This window comes from Stigmatopora nigra, unplaced genomic scaffold, assembly GCF_051989575.1.
Source record: "Stigmatopora nigra isolate UIUO_SnigA unplaced genomic scaffold, RoL_Snig_1.1 HiC_scaffold_55, whole genome shotgun sequence".
Lineage (NCBI taxonomy): Eukaryota > Metazoa > Chordata > Actinopteri > Syngnathiformes > Syngnathidae > Stigmatopora > Stigmatopora nigra.
In genome coordinates, this window is record NW_027551633.1 from 41,283 (window position 1) to 58,289 (window position 17,007).

Genomic DNA, 17,007 nt, shown 5'->3' on the forward strand with positions numbered 1-17,007 from the left:
GAGAGAGAGTTTAATATCCAAGAGAGAGAGTTTAATATCTAAGAGAGAGAGAGAGAGTTTAAAATCCATGAGAGAGTTTAATATCTAAGAGAGTTTAATATCTAAGAGAGTTTAATATCTAAGAGAGAGAGAGAGAGTTTAAAATCCATGAGAGAGTTTAATATCTAAGAGAGTTTAATATCTAAGAGAGTTTAATATCTAAGAGAGTTTAATATCTAAGAGAGTTTAATATCTAAGAAAGTTTAATATCTAAGAAAGTTAAATATCTAAGAGAGTTTAATATCTAAGAGAGTTTAATATCTAAGTGTTTAATATCTAAGAGAGTTTAATATCTAAGAGACATTTTAATATCTAAATATTTACTGTTTTCAACAATACTTAAATAATATATTATATATAATATATAATATATATAAAGTAGATAAATATTAAACAGTACTTAGATATTAAACTCTCTCTCTCATGAATCAACAGTAGATATTTAGATATTAAACTCTCACAAATCAACAGTAGATATTTAGATATTAAACTCTCATGAATATAATTTTGAGAGCCGGTTTCAACAGTAAACTCTGTCACCATTTGACCGGCGACCAAAAGGCCGACGACCAAAGAGGACCAAGAGACCAATGACCAAACGTCCGTGCACCGCAATACACAAGTACAATTATCAAGAAGTGTACTTATTAAATATTATTATTAAATAATACTTATTAAATATTAATTATTAAATAATTCTTACAGTTATAGCCACATGAAAAGACTCTAAATATAATTTGTAAACAAAAAAAGTGAATTCTTTCAGTACTGTCTTCACAGTTAAAATATTTCCTCTCTGCTTAATTTAAATTAAAATTAAGTTATTGGGACCTTAAGTTCATTAAGACATTGTATCATCGATGCACTCTTGAGGAGGCGCGGTAGGGAAGCTGTTCAGGAGGAGCTTTTGCGAGATGTTTTCGAACACAAAGAAGATGTTGATGGGGAGGTTTTTGGGACATATATGGCGATTGTCATATTCGACGGCTATGCCCACTTTGTCATTACTCTTTGGGACACTTTGTTTCAAACTGTGAGCCATATTGAACGTTTCGTGCCAATTTCTCAAAGTACATAGGCCATGTTGTCTATATTTATTGCTGTCATTTTTTGGGGGGAAATTAAACTCACACTTGACTCCTCCATGCCGTCTAGCCGTGTTACCTACCCAGATAGCTATATTTTCGGATGAGAGCAATGCCCCTTTTTATCATTTCTGGGAAATTCCACCATCAACTCTGCGAGCCTGAGACTACCGGCATTCCAGTCCATTGAGTGAGGTGTATTTTCAGTTTACGGCGCCAGTGTTCACTGTAAGGTCAAAATCAAATCTAATCAAAAGCCTTTATTGTCATTATACACAGCTGCATATAAACAAATTAGTCGTGCTACAAACTGTTTTCCCAGTTTAAAAAAACACAAATAAATAATATAAAAATATAAAATCACATCCTGAAGAGGTAAATTCTAAAATATATATAAGATATTGCACATTATTAATGCACACCCCAAAGTTCTAGCACAGAAGGGATTGTGTCGTTCTAACGCAACTTCGGAGTGCTGATTGCTGTCGGAAAAAACTGTCCCTAATTGTATTTTTGCGTGCTTTGTGAGACCTGTATTGTCTGCCAGAGGGCAGCAACTGGAACAGGTTGTGACCAGGGTGGTATGGGTCCCTAACAATGTTCCGGGCTCTGCTGAGGTAGCGAGGGCTGGCAATGTCATCCAGTGAGGGGAGAAAGCAACCGGTGATCTTCTGGGCGGTGTTGATCACTTTCCGCATGGCTTTTCTATCTGCTGCTGTACTTCCAGCGTACCACACTCTGATGCAGTATGCCAGGATGCTCTCTACAGTACTCTATAGAACAGGGGTCTCAAACTCAATTTACCTGAGTGGCGCAAGAGGCAGAGTCTGGGTGAGACTGGGCCGCATCAGGATTTCCACAAGAAAAGTGCTGAAAACACGTTCCAACGTTATCAAATATCTTTATTTTTTAACAAGAAATAATGAATTAAATTAACTTAAAGATGAATAAAAAATAAATCAATGAGTAATAAAAAAATAAAATAATAATGAGAATACAGAAGATATACAGTGGCTGGCTAAGTAGAGAAAACTAATTATTTTTATTCCGTTTCAAATGTCTGTATTAACAGCCCTTTAAATTTTAACTTTTTGAACTTGCATGGAACATTGAACATGAAATATTCTGGACACAGCTTCTCTTGCCTACTTCTTCCTGCTAGAGACCTGGCAGCGCTTCTTCTCACATAGCTGAGTCACATTTGGCTTGAGGGAGGAAGCAGTGGAGACCCTCAATAGAGCTTGAAGATGCTCATCAGTAAGTCTGGACCTATACTTGGACTTATTGAAGTTCAAGGTGGATAATAGTTTCTCACACAAGTATGTGCTCCCAAAAAGGCACATGGTCCGCTTGAACATTCGGGAAAGTTCAGGGAAACTGGGGATCAACTCTCTCAAAAATTGCCCAAGCTTGTCTGCTTCTCCACTCACCTCCCTGAACTTGGCTTTGAGTGCAGAGTTGCACTGCAGGTCAATGAGCTCCATTTGAAGCTCAGGAGAGGCATCTTGCACATCAGGAGAAGGGGTCCGCAAAAATTTGAAATGTGGCTTTGTTTGTCTTGAAGTCTGCAAATCTGTGATCAAATTCCTCCTGCAGCTTTGAAATGGCCTCCACATATTTCTCAACACTGAATGGTGTGCTTGCATCCACAAGAGCCTTGCATGCTGGGAAATGGAAAAGGTTTGTCTGAGAGAGCTGGGCTTTACACAACAAAAGTTTAGTGCAGAAGGCTCTCGCATTGTCATAGGCAGCACTGACAAGTTGCCCCTGGCCTTGTAGCTTCTTGTTCAGTACGTTAAGCTCACGTGTGATATCAACAAGAAAAGCTAAGTCCTTGAGCCATTTGGATCACTTAGCACAGTAATAGCAACCCCCTCTATCTCCATGAAGTATTTTACTTCTGCTCTCATCTCAAAAAATCTCTTCAAGACATTTCCCCTGCTGAGCCAACGTACCTCAGTGAAGTACAGCACATCCCCATATTTAGACTCCATTTTCTCCAAAATAGCACGAAACCTTTTATGCTTTAAGCCTCTGGATCTGATTTGGTTGATGCATTTCACAACGACAGACATCACATTGTCAAACTTCAGGCATCTGCTGCAAAGGGCCTGCTGATGGATAATGCAGTGCAGAGCTATGGTCTCCTCCACACCCTCCTCTTCCAGTTTTTTTGAACAAGTGCTACCAGTCCATTTTTCCTCCCAATCATTGATGGGGCTCCATCAGTTGTTATTCCAACAAAGCTCTCCAATGGCAAACCAGCACTCTGAATGGCATCACACAGCTTGTGAAATAATTCCTTAGCGGTGGTCTGGCCATGCATTGGAATTATTGTGAGCAACTCCTCCAACACTTCAAAATTATCATCAACACCACGGACATATATTGCAAGCTGGGCAGTGTCTGTGACATCTGTGATCTCATCAAGAGCCACTGAATATACACTGAACTTTGCGCTTTCTCACAAAGTTGATCATAAATGTCACTTGACAGGTCAGAAATGTGCTCTACCACGGTGTTGGCAGAAAGGCTGATGTTGTTGAACTGACTTTTCTTTTCTGGACAGACAATATGTGAAACCTGTAATATGCACTTTTTGATAAATTCACCTTCTGTGAATGGCTTTCCTGCCTTGGCAATCAGCTCACAACCGGCGTAGCAAGCTTTGACTGCTGCATTACTTTCTTTGGTAGCCTTCTTGAAAAAACCCTGTTTCCTCAGAAGACTTGTTTTAAGACTGTCAACCTGGTTGGCTCTCTCATTTCCCTGGTATTTGTCGTACTCCTCAGCATGTCTCGTAGCATAATGACGTTTCAAATTGTATTCCTTGTGGACCGCAACTTTTTCAGTGCAAATGAGACACGTCGGGGTGCCCCTGTGCTCAACAAAGAAATATTGCACTCCCCACTTTTCTTGAAACTCTGTGCTCATCACTGACCTTTGTCTTCACGGCAGGCTTTGAAACGGATATCTCTGGGGCTGTAATATGTGTTTACACTAGGAATGAGTCTCAGATTGAATTTTTAACTTTCAGTCGCGCGGTTCTGTGGCGCATGCCCACTTTCGATTTGACTGTTTAACTTTCAGTCGCACGGTTCTGTGGCGCATGCGCACTTTCGATTTGACCGTTTGCCTTTCAGTCGCACGAGTCTGTGGCACATTCGCACTTTCACTCTCCGATCGTATTGGATTACGGCAGCGCTCCGAGCGGAGTGATTGGCTTCACGGCTTCTCCTCTGCCCGGCTGATTAGTGGAATGAATGAGTTAGCGAGCGAGGCACTGGACAGCCCGGCCAATGTCCCGCCCTCCAGAGCCGTATACTTCACCGTGATTTGTTCATCCAGCTCCGAACACTGTGTCATTCATATCAATCTTGCGGTCCGCACGGACCTTAATCTTGCATATTAAGACGCGGGCCGCAAATTATCGTCCCATCCTGAGTACCCTCAGGAAATGAATTGCTTCTCGGCCTTCTTCACCACTACCGTGGTGTTTGTAGACCAGGAGAGCTTGTCCCTGACGTGGATCCCCAGCAATTTGAAGGACTGGACCCTGTCTATGCATACTCCATTAATGAGGAGTGGAGCCAGATCTGTGCTGCGTTTGCAGAAGTCCAGGATTATTTCTTTAGTTTTCGTGGTGTTTAGTGTGAGATTGTTCACCAAACACCATGAAGACCGTTTGTTGACTTCATCTCTGTAGGCAGACTCAGATGAGTCCAACCCCAGTGGTATCATCAACAAATTTGATGATGGAGTTAGTGTGGTGGGTCGATGTACAGTCGTATGTGTACGGGGATCATGTTGCTCCACGTGGCTCAGTGCTGTGTGTAGAGCTACGGAAATGGCGTCCTCAGTGGACCTTTTTGCTCTATAATCAAACTGGTGAGGTTCAACTGAGGGAGGGATTGTGTCCCTGATGTGGCGGGCGACCAACTTTTCAAAGCACTTCTCGAGCTAAGGCGTAAGTGCAACAGGCCTATAATCATTCAGGCTGTCAATGGTTGGCTTTTTAGCGACAGGGATAATGGTGGCATATTTCAGGAAGGATGGGATGATGGATTTTTGCAGGGAACAATCAAAAATCTTTGTCCAATGTGGGAGTTTTTGTCAGTCAGAATGTCCAGTATTATAGTGTTGAAGGCTGAGCTATAGTCAATGAAAAACCTCCTCACGTAATTCCCATGGTGCTGCAGGGGGCTCAGTGCTGTGTGTTGAGCAATGGCGATAGCATCCTCATATAAGCAAACTGGTGAGGGTCAACTGAGGGAGGGATTGTATTCCTGATATGGCGGGATACCAACTTTTCAAAGCACTTCATGATTACAGGCGCGAGTGCAACAGGCTGTCAATGGTTGGCTTCTTGGGGACAGGGATAATGGTGGCAGATTTCAGGCAGGATGGAATGATGGATTGTAGCAGGGAACAATCAAAAATCTTTGTGAAAACCCCAGTCAGCACAGGCTTTGACCACCTTCCCAGGTACTCTGTCAGGGCCAGCAGCCCATGTACCTGAAGCTTCAGTTTACTGCTGTAGAATGGTGGATGTGTTGAGACTGAATCCGATATGTCAGTCTCAAAGCGGGCGAAGAAACGGTTCAGTTCCTCTGCTAGTAAGACATCTGCGTTAACAGACACATTGTCATTGTAATTGTTAATATGTCGTATTCCCTGTGACATATTTGGGTTATTTTCTGTGAAGTGCTCCTCAATTTTACTTGTATATGCTGCATTGGCCTTTTTAATGCCTCTCTTCAGGTCTTCTCTGGCAGTGCTGTATTGTAACCTGTCCCCTGAGTTGTTAGCAGTGTTACAGTATTTGAGTCTTGGGGTCATCCAGGGTTTTTGGTTGGGAAAACCCGGATACCTTTATTAACAGTGAGAGTGTGTGTGCAGTTTTTGATGTAGGAAAGTACAGTGTCCGTGAAGTCCTGGAGGTTGTGGTGTTCAAAAAGTTCCCAAATGATGCGGGAAAGCAATCCTGCTGCTCAGAAAGGGCGTCCTCAGGCCATGTTTTGAGTGAGGTGTATGAGGGGGTGGAACAGGCAGAGATGGTCGAATCCAGCAAGGTGAGGGAGGGTTGTGTCTTTAAAAGCATGTTTGATGTTATAATAAACATTTTCTAGAGTTTTATCTTGATAGGTTCATTAATAATGTAATTACACTTTTGAAATAATTATCAAACACTGCAGGGAGACATTTGATTCAATTATTGACATTTAATTAAATAGGCATCTTGGTAAACAACCTTATAAGGGAAACTACATCAAGACTTCCTCTCGGTCTCCGAAGTATCTTCTCGGACAGTAATTTCTCGTACGCTTTTAAAGCCATTGATCAAAACAATTACAAGGTTATTGATTAATTCAACATGCGTAAGGAAAAACAACATCTGCAATTATAATAACAATTAAGGCATTTATCAATAATAAAAAGTGGAAACAAAAAACAGACTTCATTTGAATTTAAACAATCACGCCTTCATTTGGCATAACAATTACATAAAGAAGCGCGAAGTGCGTCATGATGTAGGAACACTATGCGGATGTTCCTGGAAGTGATTGATATCCATCTGCTGGTAGCAAGAGTCCTTAACAACTCTTGGCTGCAAACCCAGATCAACAGTCCTCGGAGCCCGGGACTGGGTGAGATGTCAGATAAACAGTCCTTGTGAGAGAACTAGGTGACTGGTTACGACCCCGAGTTCCCTTCGGACAATTTGAATGATGATTTAATACAAAAATGATTAAATACACATATATAAATAGGATTACAGAATAAACCCGACATATCTCCTCTGGTGTAACTTCACGTACTGGATGGACTTGGGCAGAACAGTCTTTAAACATGCTTTGTTGAAGTCACCAGCTACAATAAATACTCAGTCGGGGTGGTCAAGTTGCTGTTTGTTTACATTCGCTAGCTGGAGGCTAAGTGCCATGCTAAAGTTAGAATCCGGTGGAATGTTAACAGCCATTTCAAAGACGATCATTAGCTCCTAGTTAAATAGAAGGGCCTGCACCAAACTCAGAGGAGCTCTAAATCAGGGGAACGGTGAGTGTTAATGATCCTACTGTTGCAGCACAAGTCGTTTTGTATGTATACGCAAAAGACCCACCCGACCTATTCCATCTACTTGTTCCAAAACCCAATTTAATATATGGTCCCTGTCTAGTAGACGTATCAGATATTAAACTGATAAGAACAGATACTAAACTTGATCTTAGCCTAAAGGCTGAGATGCTCTGTCCGGGATTGCTTTTCTAAAAAAATACACTCACACAGAGGCTCCCAGCCATCCACTCAGAAAGCTCTATTTTCGGCTAAAATGACGGCAAATGCCAACTTCCTTCCTGAAATAGATGGATACAATAACGGTGGGCGTAACCATCGCCACCTGATGGGCATTACGTATTACGAGTAACCCGGATGTTGATGGTTTAAAAGCCTGTCTGTGACTGTGAATAAGCCTGCAAGTTGGCTCCGTCGTCCATACGGCAAAGTTATTACACTTCCATTTTTCTTTCTCGGTGCTGAGTGGAGTGACAGCCTGCCATTTTCTTGGTGGTGATAGATCTAAAAATACAACTTCAGGATCAGGTTAAGAAAGACTGAGATCAATTTAATAGGAAATATGTTTATTACCAGACTTCAGGATGGGGAGAGAGCTCAAACAGCTGCGAACACGCTCGCAGTCTGTCGTTCTTGTAACTCTCTTTGAATGAACAGTGGGACAGTCTTTATTTAGGAACACAGGGTAATATTTCTAAGACAGTGATGTAGGACAGAGTTTATGTGAACAAAACTTTGGGCTAATATGGTTAGACATTTGCAAGTTTAAGTTGTATGCAAACACGATATTTTTATAGCTCACACCAACTGCCGCAGCCTATCTTATATTGCGAATTCAAACAAACAATTCCAAAGCGAGTTGGCCACATTCCACAATACAAGGAAACAATTGCAAACCCTGTTACCCAGCCTGTTACATTTTGTGAGGTGAACAAACAATTGCAAGGCCAGCTAGTTAGCCTATCCTACATTTCACTGTCTTAACAAACAGTTGTAAAACCAGTTTGGCCTCATGGCTCGACATGAACAAACAATTATTAAGCCAGTTGGCAGGTCTACTCCACAGTGGCAAGTATAGCAAATGGAAGTTTATTTCACTTGACAAGTTTCAGCGAGAATATTAACATTTAATGAGCGTTTTTTTATATTTAAAAAAACAAACCATTTACTGAAACCGCAAATGTTGAACCCGCCAATGCTGACAATACCTGTAATTTTGCATAGGCATGAAAACATAGTGTAATGCCTTGACATACGAGTGCCCTGGCATCCAAGCAATTTGAATTACAAATAAAATTCTAAGCAAATGTTTACCTTGAGATTACGAGACACATTTTGAGATACGAGACAGCCGGGTGGCCGCAGCTCTCCCGTGTAAAGACCACCACAAGCACTGGGTGGAGTGTCGCATGTTCCCGTTCTAGTCAGTGCAGAAAACAGAGAAGAACAATGGGTCAAAAGCAAGCAGGTGGAATGAAGATTTGTGCAAAGAAAAGGCTCATGATGACAATCAATATTAAGCATGAAATAATTGGAAAATATCAGAGTGGTGTACGCATGGCGAAGCTTGCTCGCCAATTAGGGAGGAGTACTTCTTCGACAAGTTTGCAAGTGGTCGTGTGTTATCCTATTCTGAGGACACTTGTGTGCGTCATTTTCTGAATATTTTGAAGTGAAGACGAAAGCAAACAACCCTGATAGCTACCTTTTAAACCACCCGCTGAAAGTCAGGGTGGAGGCAGCGCAAAAAGAGCCAAGAGAAGAAAGGTAAAACAGTTTAATACAAAATTTGAAATAGTTTTAGTTAAAGGTTAGATTAAACATATTTTTGTTCATTTAAATTTCTTTGTTACAAGCGTGTTGCTATGAAAAAAGTCGCTCTCTTTCTCTCTCTCTCTCTCTTTGACCCTTTCTCTCTCCCCTCGAAATCACTGTTGCATATACTATATATTGAATATTATCTTATTTTATTAGTATTAACTATCACAACCAGTAGTTATATCAATCTGAATGAAAAGTTAATATAAATAAGATCTGAGAAGAGAACATGTATTTGTTATTCAAGCCGGTAATTTTGACTTATATTCTATTCTGCTTAGATCCAGCAAATTCATGACATGGAAGAAGTCTGCTACAACAAAGTTGTTGAACAAGTCAAAGCAGGGCATCAGGTATTTAATCCACCATGCCTTTCTCTGATATGATGCCTTCACTATATATGTGCGTGTGTGTGTGTGTGTGTGTGTGTGTGTGTGTGTGTGTGTGTGTGTGTGTGTGTGTGTGCGTGCGTGCGTCGTCCGTCCGTGTCCGTTTGTGCCTGTGTGTATGCTTCCGTGTATGCGTCCGTGTATGCGTCCGTGTATGCGTCTGTGTATGCGTCCGTGTATGCGTCCGTGTATGCGTCCGTGTATGCGTCCGTGTATGCGTCCGTGTATGCGTCCGTGTATGCGTCCGTGTATGCGTCCGTGTATGCGTCCGTGTATGACGCATACACGGACGCATACACCAGTGCTTCTCAAATAGTGGGGCGCGCCCCCCCAGGGGGCGATACCTGGGGGGGCGCGTGTAACCCTGGGGAGCAGGATTTTATTTGGCCGTACTAGTATAAAGTGTAATTGCGCATCCACAACAGTAGCTGGCAGTGGCGCTCTCATTGTTACTTCTGTCATGTTTGTGAGAGTGCAACATTTCACATGTTGTACCTATAACACTTTTATAAAATGATTTTATTCATAGTCACGGTGGGAAGTGGGGGGGCGCGAATAGTTTTCTTCTTGCTAGGGGGGGCCTAACAGAAAATAATTGAGAAGCACTGGCATACACGGACGCATACACGGAAGCATACACACTGGCACAAACGGACACCGACGGACGGACGGACGGACGGACGGACGGACGCACGCACGCACACACACACACATGCGTATGCGTCCGTGTATGCGTCTTTGTGTATGCGTCTGTGTGTATGCGTCTGTGTATGCGTCTGTGTCTGTGTGTGTGTCTGTGTGTGTGTCTGTGTGTGTGTATGTGTGTGTGTCTGTGTGTTTGTCTTTGTATGTCTGGTGTGTGTGTCTGTGTGTCTGTGTGTGTGTGTATGTGTATGTGTGTGTGTGTCTGTGTATGTGTGTGTGTGTCTGCGTATGTGTGTTTGTGTCTGCGTATGTGTGTTTGTGTGGCTGTGTTTGTGTGTCTGTGTGTGTGTGTCTGTTTGTCTCTCTGTGTTTGTGTGCCTGTGTCTGTGTATGTTTGCCTGCTTTGTGTGTACGTGCGTCTTTGTCTGTGTCGGTGTGTGTGTCTGTGTGTGTGTCGGTGTGTGTGTCTGTGTGTGTGTCGGTGTGTGTGTCTGTGTGTGTCGGTGTGTGTCTGTGTATAAGTCTGTGTGTATGTCTGTGTTTTGTCTGTTTGTGTGTGTGTCTGTGTGTTTGTCTGTGTGTGTGTGTCTGCGTATGTGTTTGTGTGTGTGTTTGTGTGTCTGTGTTTGTGTGCCTGTGTCTGTGTGTGTGTCTTTGTGTGTGTCTTTGTGTGTGTGTGTCTGTGTCTGTGTATGTCTGTGTGTGTGTCTGTGTTTGTCTGTGTGTGTGTCTGTGTATGTTTGCCTGCTTTGTGTGTATGCGCGTCTTTGTTTGTCTGCGTGTATGTCTGTGTGTCTCTGTCTGTGTGTCTGTGTGTGTGTCTGTGTGTGCTTCTGTGTGTGCTTCTGTGTGTGTCTGTGTTTTGTCTGTTTGTGTGTGTCTGTCTGTGTGTGCGTCTGTGTGTGTGTGTCTGTGTGTGTGTGTCTGTGTGTGCGTCTGTGTGTGTCTGTGTGTGTGTCAGTGTGTGTGTGTCTGTGTGTTTCTGTGTGTGTGTCTGTGTGTGTCTGTGTGTCGGTGTTTGTGTGTGTGTCTGTGTATGCGTCTGTGTTTGTTTTTGCATGTGTGTTTGTATGTGTCTGTGTGTGTGTCTGTGTGTGTCTGCGTGTGTCTGCGTGTGTCTGTGTTTTGTCTGTTTGTGTGTGTCTCTGTGTGTCTTTGTGTATGTGTGTGTGTGTGTCTGTTTGTGTGTCTCTGTGGTTTTGTATGCATCTGTGTGTGTTTCTGTGTTTTGTCTGTTTGTGTGTGTGTGTCTGTGTGTGTGTGTGTTTGTGTGTCTGTCTGTGTGTCTGTCTGTCTGTGTGTGTGTAAGTGTCTGTGTGCGTCCATCTGTGTCTGTCTGTGTGTGTGTGTGTCTGTGTCTGTATATGTGTGTGCGTGTGTCTGTGTGTGTGTTTGTGTGTATATATACATGCACGCCACATACATACCTACCTACTTACCTACCTACCTACCTAGCTACTTACCTACCTACCTAACTACCTACCTACTTACCTACCTACCTACCTACCTACCTACCTCCGTACCTACTTACCTACCGACCTACTTACCTACCTACTTACCTACCAACCTGTTGGGTTTATTCTGTATACTATTATACATATATGTGTAGTAATTCATTTCTTTGTTAAATCATTCATCCTATTATTCCTAAAGTGCTCGAGGTCATAAACAATCTTCTTTTCCTCTCTCACGTGCACTTCAAGGATTGTTTATCCAGCAACTCACCCAATCTGGGGCTTCGAGATCGGTTGTTCTCTTTTGCAACGGAGCCAGGGTCACTGGCCAATAACAAAGATGTTGTTTCTGCCATTTCCAGCAGAGTGGCCATACCTCGTGGCGCACTTCGGTCTTCTTTATGTAATTGTTATATGGTTGTTAGGTCAAGTGAAGGCGTGATTGTTTTTAATCCAAATGCTGTTGGTTTTAGTCTCCTGTTCTGTTATTGGTAGAATACCTTGATTGTTATTATAAGTAAATGTATATTTCTTTTCCTTAGGTAATGGTTTTCGTCCATGCACGCAACGCTACAGTGAGAACGGCTATGGGGCTCATAGAGATGGCGAAGAACCACGGAGAAACTGTCTTCTTTCAACCCGAACAAGATGCAGACTATGGCCGGTGTGAGAAACAGGTGGAAATACAAATATTTTATATATGTTTGTGTGTGCTATAGTGTGTTGGTCCGTTATCATCGGACAAAATGTAGATCCGATTTGAATGCGGTTTGGAACATTTAGAAAGTTACGGCGCTCAATTTTTTAATTTGGGCACCAGTTTTTCAAAATATCAATTTTTCAAACTGGAAGTCGCATTTTTATGGTCAAAAAGTGCAAATAGGGCTAATTTTTTGGTTATTTTCGAAACCTTTAAAATTAATTTGTTTATTTAAAGCATCATTAAGATGCAAACATTTTAAGCCTGTCTTTTTCCAGGGCAATGACTGCATGGCTAATAAATAATAAAAACCCTCGATTTTTGACATAAGTGCATTCTCAAAATCAACCTATTACTAAGTTTTACGGGTTCGTTTTACATCGAACAAGGCATGGGTGGCATGTTTTTGGGTAGCCTTTTACAACTTAGGGCACCACTGACTTAGGGTCACTTTTTCCGGTCCACACAAACCAGCCAGACCAATGATTCTCTGCTTTTCCACAGAATAATACTGAGTGGATGGGTTGGTGGGTGGGTGGTTTGATGGGTGGCTGGGTCGGTGGGTGGCAGGGTCGGTGGGTGCCTGGGTTGGTTGGGTGGCTGGGTTGGTTGGGTGGCTGGGTTGGTTGGGTGGCTGGGTTGGTTGGGTGGCTGGGTCGGTGGGTTGCTGGGTCGGTGGGTGGCTGGATTGATGGATGGATACCCATTAATTTTGACGTTGTTTAACAAGTCTAATTTGTTTTCTTATTTTATATTACTGTTCACTGCAGATTACACAAAAGGAAGTTGTCTGCAAGCTTATAGACAGTCAATCACCGTTGAGTTTGAAACAGATCGTTTCTGTATTTTTGGATGCTGAAATTAACATTGAAGTTGGTCGACAATGTGCAGACCGGAATAGTCAACTTAGTTTTGTTTGCGTTTTGTGCTTCTCCCGCGAAATAAACGCTAATAGAATGAAAATTACTTTTCATAAAGGCTCAAAATTGGCTGGAAAGCTGAGTGTATGAATTGCAACTCGGCAAAGAAAGATTTGGCAGCAAAATCTACAGTGGATGTTGTCGGGTTTAAAACCATATACATTCAATAACTTTGGATCAGATAGCACACGCAGAGTCGGCTTGATGAGATTTTCAAAGACTTCAGCTGAAGGAGGGGTCAGAGTAGCCAGCGCTGGGAGATCCTCGACTGGGGGTCATATCAATGTTTGTTTTGGCAAAAAAATACATTTGCATTGCTATCAGTTTTGTCCCCCCTTTATTTTATTTGGTTTTAATTTCTATCTGGATGTCAATGGAGGAAAATTGTTCGATACTTTTGGAACAGATTCAGTGTTAACAAACTTCTTGAACATATCAATTAATGTTATTACTGTATTGTCTTCCTTTTAATGACGTCATATATATTTGTTCCTAGTTCACACTAAACAGTCTTATTTTTCATCTAATTTTCTTGAAATTTTAGATCCAACGCTCCAGAAATAAGCAAATGAAGGAGATGTTTCCAGAGGGTTTTGGGATCCACCATGCAGGCATGCTGCGATCTGACCGCAATCTAATGGAGAATATGTTTTCCAGAGGGTACCTCAAAGTGCTAGTCTGTACTGCTACACTGGCTTGGGGAGTGAACCTGCCAGCCCATGCTGTTATAATTAAGGTCCTTTTTTATTTTCATTGTTCATACATTTAGATGTTTCTTTATTTTAAATAGTCTAAATAAAACTCTTGGCAGGAACCAGAAATTTGAAAACATGGGCTGAAAACTTCAACACCCAAGACAATTAAAACATATACAATGATATGAAAAGGTTTTATCATCCCTGACAATGTCTTTTATATTTATTTAGAAATCATTGTAATTTCAGCTCAATCAACTACTCTATTTTGAGACATCAAATGTTCTTAAGCACACAAAATTCTGTACATGCAAACACCCGACTTTATTTGTAACTTAGGGGCAACATGGGGACCAATAAGTCCCTAATCAATTGATCAGCCCTCACTTAAAAAAAAGATATGAGTTATTAGATTTAAAGTTAGATTCCACAAGAAGAACAATTCCCTTAGCCACTATTTGCCTGTGAGCTCATTAAGAATTGAACCTGATAGAAATAGGCATGTGATCATGAGAAAAGGGTTTTAAACATTTAAGATTGGTGGCCATAAAAGATACTACAGCCAGAATTCCAAACACTGATGCATAAATACATCCTTCCCCTTTGGGTTGCCAGAAAAGCAGTTTGCAATGGAGAATCATGCTGCATTATCATACTAAACTTGCATTTCAATCTCAAAAGTAAAAAAAAAACTACATACCGTAAAACCTCTATTTGAGGAGCACCTCTATTTGAGCAGCACCTCTAATAAAACGGCACCTTTGTGGAAGAATTGAACATTAGAACAGCCTCTAAATGTACGTCAATAGGAAAAAAGTTTGAAAAATTGAGCGGCGGGCCGGTGAGATAAAGGTATTTCTTAACCGGACAAGGTGGTCAGTTGGCGAGTTCATTCTTACCTGGGATTCATACTGTTGTCACATTAGCGATGCCACCAAGAAGCAATTGAAGAAGCTCCATATTGATGTGCCCGTTATTACAGTAGGCTACGCCAAATTTACACAGGCCCCCGAGGTCTACTGGAACACCCCATTCTAGGTCAAAGTTCTACGAGAACTAGATGTTGCACGGCGAGGAGAGCCACACCAAATTCGGCAACATGCGAGCACCAACCGATCTCGACGGCTCGAAGGATTGCCAGATACATTGTTTCAGGTCAGACAGCCCGACTCGGACTGTCTGCAACTTCTCCACCAAGCGTAAGCCAATGCTGGCGACGATGAACGTGAACTCACTCAGACGCTCGACGCTGATGCATAAGGTGATGTGAATCACAGGACAGCTACAATAGGGTACTCGGACGTTTGGTCGCCCGGACGTTTGGTCGCCGTTGTTCCCCGGTCCTTTTGGTCGTCAGTCAAATGGTGACAGAGATTAAGTACTGTTGAAAACAGCTCTCAACAAGAGTTTGATACCTAATTATTTACTGTTGATTCATGAGAGAGAGTTTAATATCTAAATATCTACTGTTGATTCATGCGAGACAGGTCTATATCTAAGTAGTGTTTAGTATCTAAGTACTGTTGAGAGCAGCTCTCAAAATTATATTCATGAGAGTTTAATATCTAAATATTTACTGTTGGTTAATGTCAGAGAGAGTTTGATATCTAAATATCTAATTTCAAAATATCAATAAGAGCACTCATTTAACACACCGGCTGCTGCCATTGACTGTCATAGGCGTCCAATGAACCTTTATTCTCTCTGGAGGAACTTGCAATGTTGAAATACTTTAGATGGTCATTTTTATCAAACAAATAAAAGTCTTAGCATACTTTTAGCCCGGAACTTTGACATTAAAACAAAAGGCAATAAGTAAATTTTACTTATTAAAAAGAAGATAAAACAAATTTACAGATGGTGTTTTTATTGAAGCAGTAACATTTTTTACAAAAAATACAAATACAAATTTACAAATTATTATTTTGAGAGCTGCTTTCAACAGTACTTAGATATTAAGCTCTCTCTATCATGAATCAACAGTAGATATTTAGATGTCAAACTCTCTCGTGAATCAACAGTAGATATTTAAGTATTAAACTCTCATGAATATAATTTTGAGAGGTGGTTTCAACAGTACTTAGATATTAAACAGTACTCAGATATTACTCTCTGTATTTCATGAATCAACAGTAGATATTTAGATATTAAACTGTTTTTGAGAGCTGTTTTCAACAGTACTTACTCTCTGTCACCATTTGACTGATCACCATAAAAACGGACCAACGGGGACCAAATGTCCGGCGACCAAATGTCCGGCGACCAACTGTCCGACGACCAAATGTCCGGCGACCAAATGTCCGGCGACCAAATGTCCGGCGACCAAACGTCCGGCGATCACATGCCCGGCGACCAAACGTCCGGGCAACTAAAAATTAGGGGGACCAAGCATCCAGCGACCAAGCATCCAGTGACCAAGCATCCAGCGACCAAGCATCCAGCGACCAAGCATCCAGCGACCAAGCGTCCAGCGACCAAGCGTCCAGCGACCAAGCGTCCAGCGACCAAGCGTCCGGCCAGGCTACAACATCCACTTGTCACTTGGAAGAGGATCACCTAAGTTGGGTTGATAAAGAGCAGTGGTCCCCAAACTTACAGAAAGGGCCGCAGTGGGTGCAGGTTTTCGTTCCAACCTGTGATCTAGTGTCCTAAAAGTGCACTCCGTGGATTGCAGTCAAGTGCTGCTTTTTCATCAGAAACTTCATTTGTTAAACTGTTTGTGTTGGATAGGTTGGAGCAAAAACCTGCACCCACAATGGCCCTCGCGGACCAGTTTGAAGACCACTGATATAGCGCAATCTGGAAATGCGGCGTACTCACAGTGGGCCACCAGTTTTATGTGGTAGATAGTGATTTGTTTTAATTGGCTTCGTATGCAACCCCTTTGTGTATTTGATTTTCATAAATTTTAATATACAGGGTGACCCAAAAAGATGCGTACCAATGGAAACATTTTCGAAACTGATGGGTACGCATATTTTTGGGTCACCCTTTACTTTAGTGTTTCATCATTATCATGTTTCCGCATTGCAAAAGAAGTTTCAGTGATTTGTAGAATATTCGGGCCTTTTGAACGTATCAACCTTTTGCCCTCGCGGACCAGTTTGAAGACCAATGATATAGCGCATGGACATGTCAAAATCTGGAAATGCGGCGTACTCACAGAGGGCCACCAGTTTTATGGGGT

The 17,007-nt window shown here is 41.8% G+C and overlaps 1 protein-coding gene and 1 non-coding gene across 4 annotated transcripts in view; one reads left to right on the plus strand and one right to left on the minus strand.

Moving 5' to 3' along the window:
* Positions 1-17,007, plus strand: part of ascc3 (activating signal cointegrator 1 complex subunit 3) — a 125,628-nt gene that overhangs the window by 40,215 nt on the left and 68,406 nt on the right. For all 3 annotated transcript variants that reach the window (XM_077711893.1, XM_077711894.1, XM_077711892.1), the window contains 3 exons: positions 9,299-9,370; positions 12,048-12,182; positions 13,670-13,861. In XM_077711893.1, coding sequence (XP_077568019.1) covers positions 9,299-9,370; positions 12,048-12,182; positions 13,670-13,861 — 399 coding nt within the window. The remainder of the gene's footprint in view (positions 1-9,298; positions 9,371-12,047; positions 12,183-13,669; positions 13,862-17,007) is intronic.
* Positions 7,184-7,374, minus strand: LOC144193061 (U2 spliceosomal RNA). Its single transcript, XR_013325580.1, has one exon. It is a non-coding gene; the product is annotated as a U2 spliceosomal RNA (small nuclear RNA).